The sequence below is a fragment of the Gracilinanus agilis genome, chromosome 4, assembly GCF_016433145.1.
Source record: "Gracilinanus agilis isolate LMUSP501 chromosome 4, AgileGrace, whole genome shotgun sequence".
Classification (NCBI taxonomy): Eukaryota; Metazoa; Chordata; class Mammalia; order Didelphimorphia; family Didelphidae; genus Gracilinanus; species Gracilinanus agilis.
The window spans coordinates 314,967,421-314,983,062 of NC_058133.1; the positions used below are offsets into that span (position 1 = coordinate 314,967,421).

Here is a 15,642-nt window from a genome sequence, read left to right on the forward strand (position 1 = left end):
ATATTGAAACTAGAGTGAAGAAAAACAGCTGGAGAGATTGGAAGGAAGCAAAAGATTATCATGATGGAAAATAAATGTAAGGGATAAATGTGTGTGAAAAAAAAAAGACAAATTGCCTTTATAGTCAGAATTTAAAGGTTCCACTCCTACATGGAGTTACTTCATAACTGGTCATTTGAGGAAAGTGAAGAAACTTTCCAGGGACAGTTATAATATGGGGAATAAATATGGATATGTGTGCGTTTATGTATACATACATTATGTGACAATAGAGGCAGAGATTCAGAGCCAAAGACAGAGGCTGAGAGAGGAAAGTAGAGAGACAAAGAGAGATAAAGAAGAAAAGACATATAGAAAGACAGAGGTATGAATTATGTGGTCTGATCTGATGATTTCATTGGTGTCAGAAATTTTCAATGAACAAACTTCCTCTATTAATGAAGATCAATACCTACTACACAACTTACAAGTTAAAAGAGTTTCCTGGGATACCTGGAGGGTGAATGACTTGTCCTGGGTCATACAACCAGTATGAGAGGGACTTGAAGCCAAGATACTCCATGCTGCCTCTGCAGATGTGTACATGTGCATGTTTTAGAAAGCTAACTTTTAAAAACACCTTACATCTGGTTTGCTTTATACTTGTGGGTAGCATTCTGATGATAGGTATTTACCAGTTGACATATTTTGTTTATTCTAGTTGAGAAAACTTTTGGTACATTCAATGAAAGAGTTTTGCTCTGATGACAGGCAACAATTCCCATTGCCACCTCTCTCTGCAAAATGTTAGTTTTGCAAAGAAGTCAATGGTGTCAACTTGAAATCTGGAGACCCCAAGTTTGCCCCTGCTCTTTGAGAATTCAAGTACCAGGCACACCTGTTTCGGACTGAACTATAGACCTTAGTGTTTGGGGACCCTAGTTTGGATGGGATTAGTAGACATAGTCAAATGTCAAGTACCTTTATTTGTTTTAGAAACTTCTCCCATGTATTAAAGTCCTCTCTCTGGAAGCCCAGCTCTTGATTTGACCCTTTCCTTTGGTATTTATTATGGTTGACTGCTCCCTGATATCCCAACTGCTGGCTGCAACCTCTTCGCAGCTTGCTTGCAGTTTGTCTATACATGCTTGCTGTACCAAGTTCTCCAGAGGGTATAAAAGACCCTCAAGTTCTGTTGCTCTTCAGAGAAAGCAACTAGCATGGTGTCTTCTCCCAGGGATACATTCCCAGAGTCCCCAGGGTATAGGCCCTTGGTGCTGGGCTCTGTGTAGCAGCTGATTATTGGACCTATCCCTTTCCTGATTAAAGATTTGTTTTTTCTAACTACTTTAGTAGTTTTGTGTTATTTCCAAGTTAATAATGGTCACCCATGACAATCATAGTCCAAGTCATTCTGCCAGATCTTTGCTCTCCTAGGACTCCAACCAAGAACTTGATTTAATGCTAATAATTAATAGCAAAAATAATAATAAAGTTTCTTTTAGGGCATTTCCCAAACAACTGAGGCTTTTTTCTACTTTTATTAGTCATCATGGCTTAATCAATAATGAGGATCAGGAAGACCTAGGTTCAAATCTCACCTTAAACATTTACTAGCTATGGGGCCATCTGACATTTGCCACTTAACCTCCTCAAGCTTTGCTTTCCTCATCTGTAAAATGGAGATAAGAATTTATCTCACAAGGTTGTTGAGGATCAGTGCTACATATGTACATGCAGTGAGGTAGTAGTAAGGTGCAGCAGAAGGAATGCTGGATTTGGAGACAAGAGTACCTGAGTTCAACTCCCACCTCTATTATAGCATAAGAAAGATCTGCATTATAATGTCACTGAGGTGTACAAAGTCCTAAAGAGAGAAGAAAAATGGAGTAGTCTTTGAGGGTAACAAGAGAAACCATTTACTGGCAATGTACATCTCAAAACTAGTTATACATTATTTTTTATTTAGTCACTGATTTAGATTATTCATGTTGATATCCTCCTTTTCCATTGGAATAGGCATTTCTTGACTGTAGCAAAGTTAGAGAATCAGTCCACTGATGATGTAAAGGTGGATATCTAGTCAGTGACTAGTTAATGAAAATAATTTTTTTTGCACCATGACCCCACCCTGCCCTGGGATCCTTCTGGACCAACCTAAAAAGACCTGACCATCTCTCTCAAACTTCCTGCTGAAGGAACTCAACATCAGGGTGCCCTGATAATCAGAAACAAATTTAAAACCATTCTGTGTTCTGGAATGCAAAGGAGGTAGGTCTATCTAAAAGCCAACTAGATTGACCAAAAAGGATAGGTTTTATCACCAGGTCTAAAATCTGTGCCAGGAATATGAAATGTTTTATTCATCACATGTCATAAAGGAGTAATTACATAATTACAATTAGGTGAATTGTTTGAGAATACCTACTTGTTTGAGTGTAACCTAGGCTACCTGGCTGTTTTTTTCAACCAACCCACACTTTATTTACATTCCTAATAAAGCCTTTGGAATCTGGAGGTGGGAGTTGTTTGATTTTGTATTATTTGGCTTTCAAAGCTCTCCTTTTCTTGGGCTGAGCTATAGGATAAAGACTCTAAAAATATTTAACATAATTTAAAATATAAGAGTAGAAAGTAGAAAGCTGTATTCAGGGACTGCAGTCTATTTGTGGTAGTAATATTATGAAGAATCAAGAAGATCTCATCCAAGAATTAACAGACCATGTCAGATTTTCAGTAGTTTTATTGAAAAATGCCTCTTTTGTTTCAGAAATAAATAATATAAGGCAAAGAAATTCACAATTTGCAGTTAAAATATAAAAGCAGCAATTCTATTTCCATAGTCTTGCAAACATTTTCCAACTGCTTTTGATAACTAGGAAACATTATATTCTGAAAAAAAAATCCATACTAAATATACAACACAAACATGCAATTCCATCTCTGCAGGATTGTCTGCAATTTGGCATAAATGTTAATGTGTCTAAATCAAGGAGATTGAAGGCATTATAAAACTGCACCCAGTTGATACAATGGTTTCAGCTACATTACTTAAGGTTTGTGGTTGGTAAAGGAGATGTATAAGAGCAGTATATGCCCTAAAATATAACTGACGATAGAAAAATAAGATAAATAATGGCAATGGAGTTGCTTTTTGTTTTTCTTTTTTTATTAGGGCAGTAACATGAATTGTGAAGTGACTAAATTGTAAATAAGCAGTTGATAGGGGAAATAGTCCTAGGAAAGTGACTACTTCTAAAAAAATCAAGATTGCCGCCCCTCCCCACCCCAAAACTACATAGCAGCTACAAGCTTGGAGACTTAATTTTTTTCTTCATTTTCATCGCTACAGTGGGCTAGCTGGACATCAAATTCAAACCAGTATCTGCAAAAGCAAAGTATTTTACAAGCTTTTCAAAAGTAAACCTATTTCTATAGATCCCATCCCACCTAAGACACAACCTGCCGAAGCATGGTGCCAGACAGTCAGGGCGTGTTTCATCATTGGGAAATGCTGAGGAGGAAATATCACAGAAAAAAAAGGGGGGGCATATTCTGTCAGCCCTGCAAACGTGAACACGACCCAAATGAAAATTCCAACTTCCCTCCCCACCCATTCCCATCTGTCCCACCCCACCCCATCCCTGCATCAAGAAAAGAAAGATGGATTTCATGATCTTATTTTCCTTGGTTTCCTCGATAACGATCTTTTCTGGCGCATCTGGGGAGGGTATCCTTCTGATGGCATATCAGCTCCATAGTCCTCATACTCATCTGCTGTCGTTTCTGGCTCCATTGGTACTATGAAGGGCTCACGCTCAGGGAGATAGGGTCCACTTTCAGGCACATAAGGCTCTGGTTGAAAATAGTTGTCCGATTCAACATTATCGTTAAGTCACGAATTGGAAGTCACATGCACAGCAACAGGTCTATAGCCTCCCCACGCCATGTTAATCCAGTCTTAATTTCAAAACCATAAATATATAAGTTAACAGTTTTCTGATTACTTCCATTTTCACATAGAATTTGGGGGCGATAAAAAAAATGAAAAGGCTTTAACAAGAAACCTTTTTGTTGATGTTGTTTTTATGATCCAGCAGATTATAATACAATCATTGCACAAAACACCTGGAGAGGGCCATGGCCCAGGGGCCCAATGCATTGTAAACGTAATATAATACCCGGATAGGTATTTCAGTAAGTACTAAAATAGCTATTCATGGTATTCGAAACCATCGGTTCAAAGAACAACTCGGTCATGTTAGGGGAAGTTTGATCGGCATCTAAACACTGAACTCTTGAGGTCAAAAAACAACTGTACAGGTTAGCTATCACCAGGGATTAATATACAGTACACATCATTTTCAGGTGCTGTTCCTCATATCAGATTGAGTTACAGCTGGTGGTCAAGGTACACCAATGACTACAGCAAAACAGAAAAGAAGTAGTTATTTAAAAAAAAAAAAGCCTTTGGTATGGAAGATGGCAATTATAAGATCCAAACAAGATTACATATACAAAAGAAGGCACATGCCCTGACTCAGATACGTTGCTAACAAGCAAGAGACTAAAAGTTTTCCTACAGTGTTATTCTGGCAGACAGCAAGCAGCAGGCTTTGGTGCAGAAGCTTTTTTGTAGAAATGGTAAGTGATTTTAGTGACAGGATCCCATACAAATCATTTACAAGCCACAATTAGTTTATTATTTACAGAACACACTTCTCTTTGACCAGGTTAAATAGGTTTGGTTTGGTTTTTTTCCCCCCCTTGAAATGGCGTTATATCCACTGGTTAGTAGTTTTACGTGCCTCCTTCAATACGAGGCTTGGGTTGATTGTTTTTGTCTGAACTACCATCTGTGGTTGTTGTCTACTTTATGACTGAAATGCAACAGTAATGAGTGGACACCACTGTCCTTTTTTCTCATTCAAGAGTTAGTATATAGAGTCTCCCCTTTTTATGATGCCAACGCGGTTCATTAACCATATCTGTGATGACATTTCCATACAGACTCATTTCCTAATAAGCACGTGCGCAAACATCTCAGAAACAGGACTTTCATGTATTCAAACTGTAAGCAGCACTGGCGACTTAGAAAATTTGTTAGCCGGAACCTGAAACAGGTCAGAGATGATAGTTTTTAAAAGTTGAATTGCTGTGCAAAAAATAATTAACATATCTACTTTCATCCATCTAAATACACAATGGTTAAGGTATATCTATATATCTATATATTTCTTAGAATTGCTCTTTGGCAAGAGTAATGATGCATATAGAATATTGATTTTTCCCATTTGTATAAAATTAAACTAGAACTTTGTGCTATGTAAAAAAATACATTTTTTTTCAAGCTATATCGCTATTGGGAATTGGATGCATACACATATTACATAGATATATAGATATTCATCTACTCATGCACTATTTGGTAGTGGCAAACCATATCCAACAGCTGTATCACTTTTACTACTTGTGAGATGCTTTCAGGGCAAACAAGTGAAAAGGTTCACAATCCCACACTTGACCTTTAATGTCTTTTTGAGTCAAGTTCTCCTGCTCAACCCAGCATGATTGTCTCTTCTGGTCAGCAATCAATGGTAATTCTCCTACCCTCATCCCCCTCCCCTCACACATGTAGCTTTTAAAAAAAAAATAATAGCCTCAAGGCATAGAATATAATTGGTTTCCACTTCAAGGATAATGTGGGATGGTGAATTACTTTCAGTTGTCTGCTTCAGGTTATAAGATACTTTTACTAACAATTCTGAATCCACGTACTAATTTTGTATAAATAATCCTGACATTCTATGAACGGAGCTGACAAGCATGCCCCCTTCTCCTACCAACAGAAAAGGAAGAATGAGAAAAAAGAAAAGAAAATTCTCAGCTGTGATGTTTTCACCCTTGAGCTGTGAAAGGCTATGGTGTCATTGGTGATCAGGGGATGATGGGTGGGGGGTATGGAGAGAAGAAAATGGTCTCAAATCCTCACAGTAAAATTAATTCCTACACTTCCAAGAACTTAAAGAAAACATTTTGCTTTCTCATAATCAAGCTACATGGCTAATAGAATCAGTCCTCACTTTATCTTCAAATCAAGCTATCCTGACATTCTAGTATTTCTATGTCAGCTACCTCATTAAACTGACTGCAGACTCCTAAAATAGCAACAACATACCTGGGTATCCTTGACCATTGTAAGGGATGCTGGCACACTGGGATGAATCACAGTATCCAGGTGGACCGACTGGACCCCGAATACCTGAATTTCCAGGACGACCAGGTGGGCCAGGAGGACCTCTTGAGCCTGTAGATCCTGGTGGACCCATTCTGGATTCTCCTTGGGGCCCTAGTTTGAGATTTAAATGAATATACATATGTCCGTGTGTGTATATGTGTCCATCTGTCTGTCTCTCTATTTCTCTGTCTCTCTCTCGCAACCCTGAAGTAGCCTAATGATAATGCAGCTGGCACTTTTACTGTCTAGACGATACACTAGTATATGGTAAGAAAATATTTCCATAAGAAACCACCAGAGTGAACCAAAAATGTGATGGAGCCTCCTTGCCAGTGACTCATCCACAGTTGCTTCCCAGAACATGGTCATTTTAAGGGCTTTATTCACAAAAAACTGATTTGGCCAGATTAGGGCCAAACTACAGACATCAATGAATGTTCTAGTTTGTTCTTTTTCTCTTGATGATATGAGTATCTCAAGGGAAACAACTCTATCAGACAACCACATTGGATTGCAATTAAAACTACTCAGGAGTACACTATTCTCCTTTTCAACAGCTCCAAGATGGATGAGGTAATGTTATTTTTAGACCACATTGTACTACAGTGAACAGGAACGTAAATGAGCCTCCAATTTGTTTCAAGCTTCTCGTGGATATTATAATTTAAAAACGATGTTTAACTCAGCCAATTGAAGGCAGGAACATTGGGACAACTAATTGGTCCAGCCAAGATGTTGGTGAAGAATCTGGGAATGAAATGATGTGGCAGGTAGGGCATACATTTGAGAGGAAATAACTTCTCCAGTAATTCTAGATTATACAGATATATATATCAAAATCTGGAGACAGAGGATCTAAATCCAAATCTCAGCTTGACCTCCTAAGTAATCTTGAGCAAATCTCTTAACCTCTCTTGCCATTAATTTCCTCATGTATAAAATGAAGGAATTGTACCAGATGATCATTAAGTCCCTTCTACCTATAAAGTTTTGAATCCTATGGACATAATTCTGGCCATGATGCCAAAAAATGAATATGATTTGCCTAAAAATGGGAATGACAATACTTTACATCACAAAGTATCATCACTTCACTGCTAAAATTACATACAGTGATTTAGCACAGCGGCTTGTACATATTAACTTCTTAATAAACCTTTGTTTGATTTCATAAAATCTAATTAGACTTCCCTTAAGATTGGTCTTTGTCTCTGTACATAAACACACACACACACAAACAGACACACACACGTTAAAGCACTGACTTTAAACTAGCCACATAAATTGTTCTTTAAGCAAAATGTGATAAAATATGTATTGTCCAATGCCCAATGCTAAAGGTACTGAAAGACTTATATGACTTCTGAGAAAGAACAATCTGACAACTTCTACTATTGCTTTCTATATGACTGAAAAGTAGCAAACGTACCAGGTGGTCCAGGCAAACCTCGGGGTCCTTGAGATCCAATGCCTCTTTCCCCTTTTTCCCCTGGTAATCCTAAAAGATGAAAGAGATTAAAAATGGGATGGAGGAGGGGCAAATAAGGAAAATGATATTTTCCACCTTAACTGATAATATTTGGTCCAAATATTCATTTCCTTTGTGAAAAAAATTTAATTTTTCACAGAAGTTCAATGCTCAGGCCAAATTCTTTCTGGGCCATTTGTATGTTATCCCAGACCCACATCCAAGGACTAAATCTGGCTGTAAGTCAGGGAAAATATTTTGAATGAAACAAACATGTCAAATGTATAAAACGGGAATTGAAATTTGTGTACAGTGTTCCTTTCAAGAAGAAATTAAAATTTACTACCAAATCACCACCCCATCTCCCTTAAAAAAGATTGAGAATACTCATATACAATACAATACTCATATACAATGCCAAAATAACCAGTTAACAAAAACCTGATTTTCACATAGGAAGATAACTGACATCTTAACAAAATGAAAATAGGTACTCAGCATCCATGTAATCATTCTGAAATATCTGGATGTTTCCTTTTTTAAAAATTATATTAATCTACCATTAAATCCAATTTAAACAACAATGCAAGCACACCACCAGGTCCTAAGTTGGAAGAACTTGGACTTGAAACTAAAATGCTGCCTGAGGTCACTTGAGCTACTCATGGTCACACACCAATTAAGAAGGTCATGGTTCTTAGAAAAACTTGCCAAGAAAGAGATGCCCTGTAAAAAAAGAATTGTTTTCAGAAAAGAGCTTGCCTTCCACTGAGTTAACCTGAAAACAGTTTCCTGTTGTCTAAGATATATAACTGTGTGACCTGAGGACTTGCCTTAAGACACAGAATTATCAGCAAAAGCTGCTTTGCTAGGAATTCCAGAACATCCTGTTTTAAAGAAAGTTAAATACTTTATAACTTTCCAATCCTTTTCAAGCTATTCTGAACCTTGTTTTTTGCTTTCTTCCTTTACTGTGGTTAATATGCATTCATCTAATATAGCATCACTCACCTCGATCTCCAGGTGGTCCCTGCAACCCTGGAGTGCCTGGGAACCCTGGTCTTCCCCCAGGTCCAGGTTCTCCTCTTGCTCCTGCACTTCCTGGAGGACCTGGTGGGCCAGGGGGTCCAGGCTGGTTGCGATTTGAATGATAATCATTTGGAATCTGGTTCAGCATTTGATTGAATCTGTTCATTTGACCTTTAATATAAAGAAGATATTACCATTTTTTTAAAATCATGAGAGTTTGTTCCTCCAAGGGAAAAAAGACAAGGGAAATTGTTTTTGATTCTTTTCTGCCCTTCCCACCCACTAAACCTCCCACTCAGATTCTAAGTAAAAGATAACTTGAAAGTGTTCTAAGTAAGAAGCCTGGAAATAAAAGGACTCCAGTCATTCAGTACAAAATTATCCCTAAAAAACAACCATTCCCATAAAAGAGTCTTGATAATTAAGAGTTACAGGGACCAGAACTAGACATATTAAGAGAGTTCCAGACATCAAAAATGACTCAAGAAGAAAATACTGTGTGTTAACTCACTCACCAACTAAACAAAGAAACACAGACAAAATCTCATGTCATTAAACAGAAACCAGTTTCTTTGCTGAAGGAATTAATACTTTTTCTCCTAGAATGCACCCAAATTCTATTAAAGCAGTGTTTAAGAGTCTTCAAGCATCAGGGCACTTGGTGGCTACTTTATTAAATAATAGCAATATTAGTCATTGGAAGTAACACAAAGGGAAATTAAAAGATATGATTGGAAATGGGAGGGGAGTCTACCAGTTTAATAAAAAATGGAGGAGTGCTGTAAATAGAATCAACCAGATTTTAAATGATGTCATGAGTATTAGAGGATCTAAAAGTCATGGGAAAGGAGATGCTCACAGTACCACACATCCACTCAGTCTCCAGTTAAAGAGGTTATTACTCAATCTAGAACTTGAGGAAGGTATTATAAAATGCCATTTTGGATTCATTCCAACATAAGGATCTTGGAATATGATTTCCCATTGCTTGATCTCTTCATGATCAGTTGCATAAACAGTAAGACATCATTGAATCAAACGTGTACATAGATTAAAAGAGCAACTTATGAAGAAATTGATTTTTAAAGGGGTTTCATGTTTCATAGCAAATTCATTCAGTTTTGTTCATTCATTCAATTTCTTTGAGCAAAAAAGCAGAGAGAGGAGAAATGAAGATTTACCACTGATCAGTTGTTCACAGACTTGTCTTGCAACTGCTCTCATCATGTTCTGGGAAGCAATGTCTCCCTTAATAATGAAATCAGTGAGATCATTAGTATGGAAGTATTTTATTTTATGCTTTCAGACCACTAAGGCTTAATGTATTAATTAAATAAATGTAAACAAAACTTTGAATTGTACTTACTCTATCACCTTTCTCTCCTTTCAGTCCAGATGGGCCCTAAAGAAAATAATTCTCATTTTATTTTAATAAAAATAACTCATAGTTATATATCGCTTTTATTTCATATAAGACTTGTGATAGTCAGTTGTCACAGTGGTAAGAGAGCAGACTTTGGATTGAGTCAGGAAGACTTGAGCCCATCATTCTGCCTCAGAAATTCAGATGCGACCTACTTCTCCCAGCCTCAATTTCCTCATCTGTAAGATGGAGATAATAATAGCACCTCCCTCATGAAGTTGTTGTGAGAATTAAATAAGATAATATTTGCAAGTTATTTAAAAATCTTAAAATATGGAATAAATGTTACCTATTGTTTCACAGGCAAAGGATACTTCAAATGGAACAAATCCCTCTACCTACTCTGCCTGTATAGCCTTAGAGACTTGCCTGAGGCAGTAGAGGTTAAGTAAGTTGCCCTGAATATGAAGCCAATAGGAATCAGAGGTAGTTCTTTAGACCCAGGAGTGGCTCTTTATTGACTTTGTCCCACACTACCCTTTCATATAGCCCTTAAAGGTTTACAAAGTATATTTAATCCTAACTTCCCCAGAAGGTAAGTAGTACAAAGTGATTTATTATTATCCCATTTTACAGTTAAGAAAACAGGATCTGTGAGGACAAATAACTTGCTCACAGTTTCAAAAGTTTAATCAAGAATCAAAGCTAGCTCCTCCAACTCCAAGCTCAGTGTCCAGGCTAGTTCTTCTGATAGTAGAACAGTGAACAGTGTTGAACTTGAGACTCAGGAAGACCTCAGTTCAAAACTTGACTCAAATACGTATTAACTGGCTGGCCCTGGGCAGACTGGCACACCTCAGTTTCCTCATCTGAAAAATGGGGTTAATAATAACACCCATTTCACAGGGTGGCAATAAGGATCAGATGAGTTAAACATTTGTAAAGTGCTTTGCAAACCAAAAGGTGTCATATAAATGTTAGCAATGGTGATGATTCCACATTATTCTAGAGTGTTCAAAAGAATAAAAAAAAATTTTTGAAGGGATAAAACCGATCTTAAGTAAGCTAGGATATATATACCAGATCTATGAAATAAGATCCTATAAGTAGTAGCGGGGTAGCTAGGTGGCACAGTGGGTAGAGAACTGGGCTTAGAAGCAGTTAGATCATCTTCCTAAGTTCAAATCCAGCCTCAGACACTTATAAGCTGCGTCACTGTGGGTAAGTTACTTAATTTTGTTTGCCTTGGTTTCCTAATTTATAAAATGAGATGGGGGAAGGAAATGGCAAACCACTCCAGTATCTTTACCAAGAAAACTCCAAATGGAGTTACAAAGAGTCAGAGATGATGGATAACAACAAAACATAGTTTGGGTTGTTTTTGTTTTTGTTTTTTTATTGTTGTCATTCAGTCATTCAGTTTGGCCAGTTCTTCATGACCCCATGGACCATGCATACCAATAATATCAATGAGGTTTTCTTGGGAAAGATACTAGAGAGGTTTGCCATTTCCTTCTCCAGAGTATTAAGGCAAACAGAGTGCTAAGTGGCTTGCCCAAAGTCACACAGCAAGTAAGTGTCTAAGGCTAGAATTGAATTCAGGTCTTCCTTCTTCCAAACCCTATACTCTATCCGAACCATCTAGGTACCTCCTATTATAGTTAGTATACCAAAATACAAGTCACAAGAGGCAAAAGACCCCTGTTAAGGACCAGATATTTTCATTCTTCTCCACAGTAATGCATTATACCTCTAACCCAGTGATTCCCAAAGTGGGCGCCACCGCCCCCTGGTGGGTACTGCAGTGATGGCCACAGGTGCATTTATCTTTCCTATTATTTGCTATTAAAATTTTAAAAATATTAATTTCCAGGGGGGTAAGTAATATTTTTTCTGGAAAGGGGGCAGTAGGCCAAAAAAGTTTGGGAACCACTACTCTAATCCAACCATCTGCCATGGATGCCTTAGTCATAAGGACAACCTAATAAGAGAAGGTAGATCATTCAGTGTGGATCATCAGTACTAGAAAAACAACTCAATGCCTAGTAGGCAAGGAGTAACAATTTTATGCACAAAGAGCAGGATATTGAGACACATATCTATCAATATGTATTTCCCTCCTAGTACCTAGTAGCTGGCAGAGGATTGTGTAACATCCTGAGTATCTCTGGGCTCTGTCCTTGAGGAGTTTTTCTCCAAGGCACCAACAATTATTATTAGAAATCCAGATCTAAGAAAATGAGAGTTGGGGATGGCACAGAGCTGGTGCCTAGGCTCTCTGACTGGAGGCAAGGGCTACTCAAAATCAAACATGGAATTAGGGAGAGAAATGCTACTAATTGACTCTTACAAGGCTGCTGGGGCTTAGAAACACCATGGTTCCTTATTTTCTAAGGACGTACTGACAAGGAAGCACACTCCAGTCATCCAATTGGGTCTAATGAAGACATAGATCATTACGTCAAAGTCTTTCTTCAGAAGAAAATATCCTGATCAGACAGGAAGAGGGAAAAGTATTCCTGTTCACCCATGCTATGCTATGATGACTCCAAATTGAATATCGTCATTTAGGGAAGGAAGAAACTCCTTGTTAAATGCTCACATACTCCTCTGGTCCAATCCTGATACTATTTCTGAGTCACTTTACCACTCCAATTACCTCCTTCACTCCAATGTGTGGAACCAAGAATTTTTCCTTCTTGCTAATTATCAATAAAAAGTGAGCACCTATGGTTGATCCCAAGAATAATGCCAAGAAAGGAGAGCTAAACAATCTTTTAAGGTAAATAAATGTACGTAAATTCTATTTAGAACATCCTTCCTATGCCAAATTTGATTGTCCTGCACTTTCCGAAATCTCCAGTGATTTGGCACTAAGTAGGGCTTTGGCTCATTGAGAATGGCAGGGACCACTGGAAAGGTTGGGTGGGAGAGGTGAAGAAGAGATAAAAGAAACAATAATCAATTCCTTCTAATTCCCTTTCTTCTATCCTGCTTAAAAACTTGTAAAGACAGGAAAGAAAAAATGAGAAATAGTATATGATCTCTGTAAAGGAAAGGTTCTGCTCCATAGATCTAGAAAGCTGCTCTTTCTTGACCACTCCCTCCTCCCTCCTCTAAGACACTATGCTTTTATGAAACCATTAACCTTTATGTAGCACAAAGCTGCATGCAGAGTAGAAAGAACACACGATCTGGAGTGAGAGGGCTTGGATTCAAATCCTACCTTGACCTTTGGGAAGTTATTTTGCCTAAATTTCTTTATTTGTAAAGTAAGGGAGCTGGACTAGATTGCACTAATAAATTCTTTAATTCTTGATTTATGGTCCTATAAAGATGTGTGATACGGGTCACTGCCAAGGTTTGAGTCCTTTAAGTTTTTAAAATTATTTTCTATTTTAAAATTTAAATTTTAAAAAATCTGTTTTATGCTCACAAGCCTCATTTGATCTAAGAGAAGCAACAAGTCTTCCTCTTAATGTTCTAGCTTTAGTCACAGAACTGCATAAAATTATTCTCTCCAGTTCATGGTAAAAGTGAACAAAATTGTTCATTAAGTAGAAAGAATTAAGGAGCTTTTGGTTATAATGATTAATGTCTTGCTAAGATCTGTTGTCAAAAACTGTTGATGAGTTTAAATATTGACTGCTAAGTTACTCAGAAATATTTCCGTTATTACTAGGCTTGCTTAATCCTATATAAACATAGGAAAATGTCAAACATAACCTCATCATAATTATAAAGTTACATACTTTAAAGTTAGTCTAACACTGAGAACTTGTGTCCAATTGGGACAGTAAATAACCTTACAAAGTGTGAAGGAAAGAATCATTTTCTCAGTTCTCAAACTGGTATAATGCCATATATATTTTTGGACTTTGTCTATGAATTTATAAATTCCACTATGGAAACTCCCTCCACTAATGAAGGTCAGCAACTCCTCTATAATTAATTTATATCTGGGAAAGTTGCTTGGGTCACTGCTAAACCAGCACATGTCAAGGGAAGGAATTAAATTCAGGCCTTCCTGATTCCACTGCCAGACCCCATGCTAATTTTTTGTTTAATAATGCTTAAACGTACATGATAAATTGGTATTATAAATAACTATTTTAATCAACTAGTAAATTGGCAGAATGAGTAATAAGATCCCTGATTCTTTGGTATAGATATGGTAATTCTTTTGGCTCTATGAACTTGTATTCTTTATAGGCACCATATTTACTGACTTGCCGATGGTGTTGCTCAATCTGATGGGGAGAAGAATTGGCCCCATTACATGCATTACTGAACTTGGCAGGTCCCAGGTGAACCTTAGGATCAAGCCTTGGAGATCTTTATTCTAAAACATAGAAGGAAAGGTCCAAATAGTCAGTTAAAGTAAATCTCGAGCCAGGGAGAAGAAATTAGGTGGAGGCTCGGAAAATTCAGCATTTTTACCCCATAGAAGACACTGTATACAAGTGAAATAATAGATGAAAGTAAGTAAATTCTTTTATTCTTGGCAGTAAACTTCCAAAGTAAGTATTTCTGAAATAGGAAATCAAATTCCAACCTAATGATAAACAGCTCTGACTATATATATGTATATATAGCCTTTGAAATGACTTAAACTTATAACTTTAAAATGCCACTGTCAATGAACTTCAAATTTGCAGAGATTGGTGGGTCCTCTCTCACCATTCATTCTTTTACTGTCTTCGGCAGCATAATATCTTAAAAGAAAGATTCGTTCTGCTGACCTAGCTCTTGGTGTTTATACAGTGGAGAAATATGTGTCTTGGCACATGCACACACACACACACACACACACACACACACACACACACACACACACCAAAAAAAAAAAACAAAAAACCTACTCTCCTTTTAATGAAAACCAATGACCACAATTTCCATCTGAGAATATTTGCAACCACTCAGAGAGATACTTTAGAAATGAAACTGGTGCAAATTAAGTCTGTGGGTTTAAACATGTGTTTCATACAATGAAGCAGAGATAGAATAACTATTTCAAAGTGTGGCCAATAATCCTTATTATCTGAATTCATAATGAATTGATTCTGAAAATGTGAGCCATTATCTTACTGGTCTTCCGTGGTCTCCTGGTTTTCCTGGTTTTCCACTGGGACCTGTGACTCCTGGAGACCCTGGGCTGCCCTAAAATAGAAGAAAAAATGTAATGTTATGATGAACAACAATCCCACTTAAAGTAAACTAATAGATTATGAGTCACTTTAAAAGCTTTCAAAACACATATATAGAGCAGGAATAAAACAATTCTGTAAGAAAATAGGAAAAGCACAAAGCTTTCTGTTCTGAATCATTATATTTTGAAATGAAATTGCTTTAGATAGCTACATTTTCCCCTCAGTTTATAGAATAGAGTGTTTCTAGCCAATTTGGCCAAAAAATAAATTTCCCTAAATTAAGTTCTTTTTTTGCCCACTGAATTCCATTGAAAAATAATATCTCTTCTGAGTTTTAAGAAAGGAACTCCTAATGCACAGAGTTGAAAACTTTAGTAAGAAAAGGACTGAAAAAAAAGGTCAACCTCAAAATACA

The 15,642-nt window shown here is 37.1% G+C and overlaps 1 protein-coding gene across 1 annotated transcript in view; it reads right to left on the reverse strand.

Moving 5' to 3' along the window:
• Nucleotides 1-2,704: 2,704 nt before the first annotated feature.
• COL12A1 (collagen type XII alpha 1 chain) overlaps nt 2,705-15,642 on the reverse strand; it is a 140,770-nt gene continuing 127,832 nt past the window's right edge. The window contains exons 58-64 of the mRNA XM_044675365.1: nt 15,166-15,237; nt 10,081-10,116; nt 9,896-9,962; nt 8,697-8,885; nt 7,647-7,715; nt 6,158-6,328; nt 2,705-3,834 (exon numbers count right to left, since the gene is read on the reverse strand). Of these exons, the coding sequence (XP_044531300.1) occupies nt 3,650-3,834; nt 6,158-6,328; nt 7,647-7,715; nt 8,697-8,885; nt 9,896-9,962; nt 10,081-10,116; nt 15,166-15,237 (789 nt within the window). The 3' untranslated portion in view covers nt 2,705-3,649. The remainder of the gene's footprint in view (nt 3,835-6,157; nt 6,329-7,646; nt 7,716-8,696; nt 8,886-9,895; nt 9,963-10,080; nt 10,117-15,165; nt 15,238-15,642) is intronic.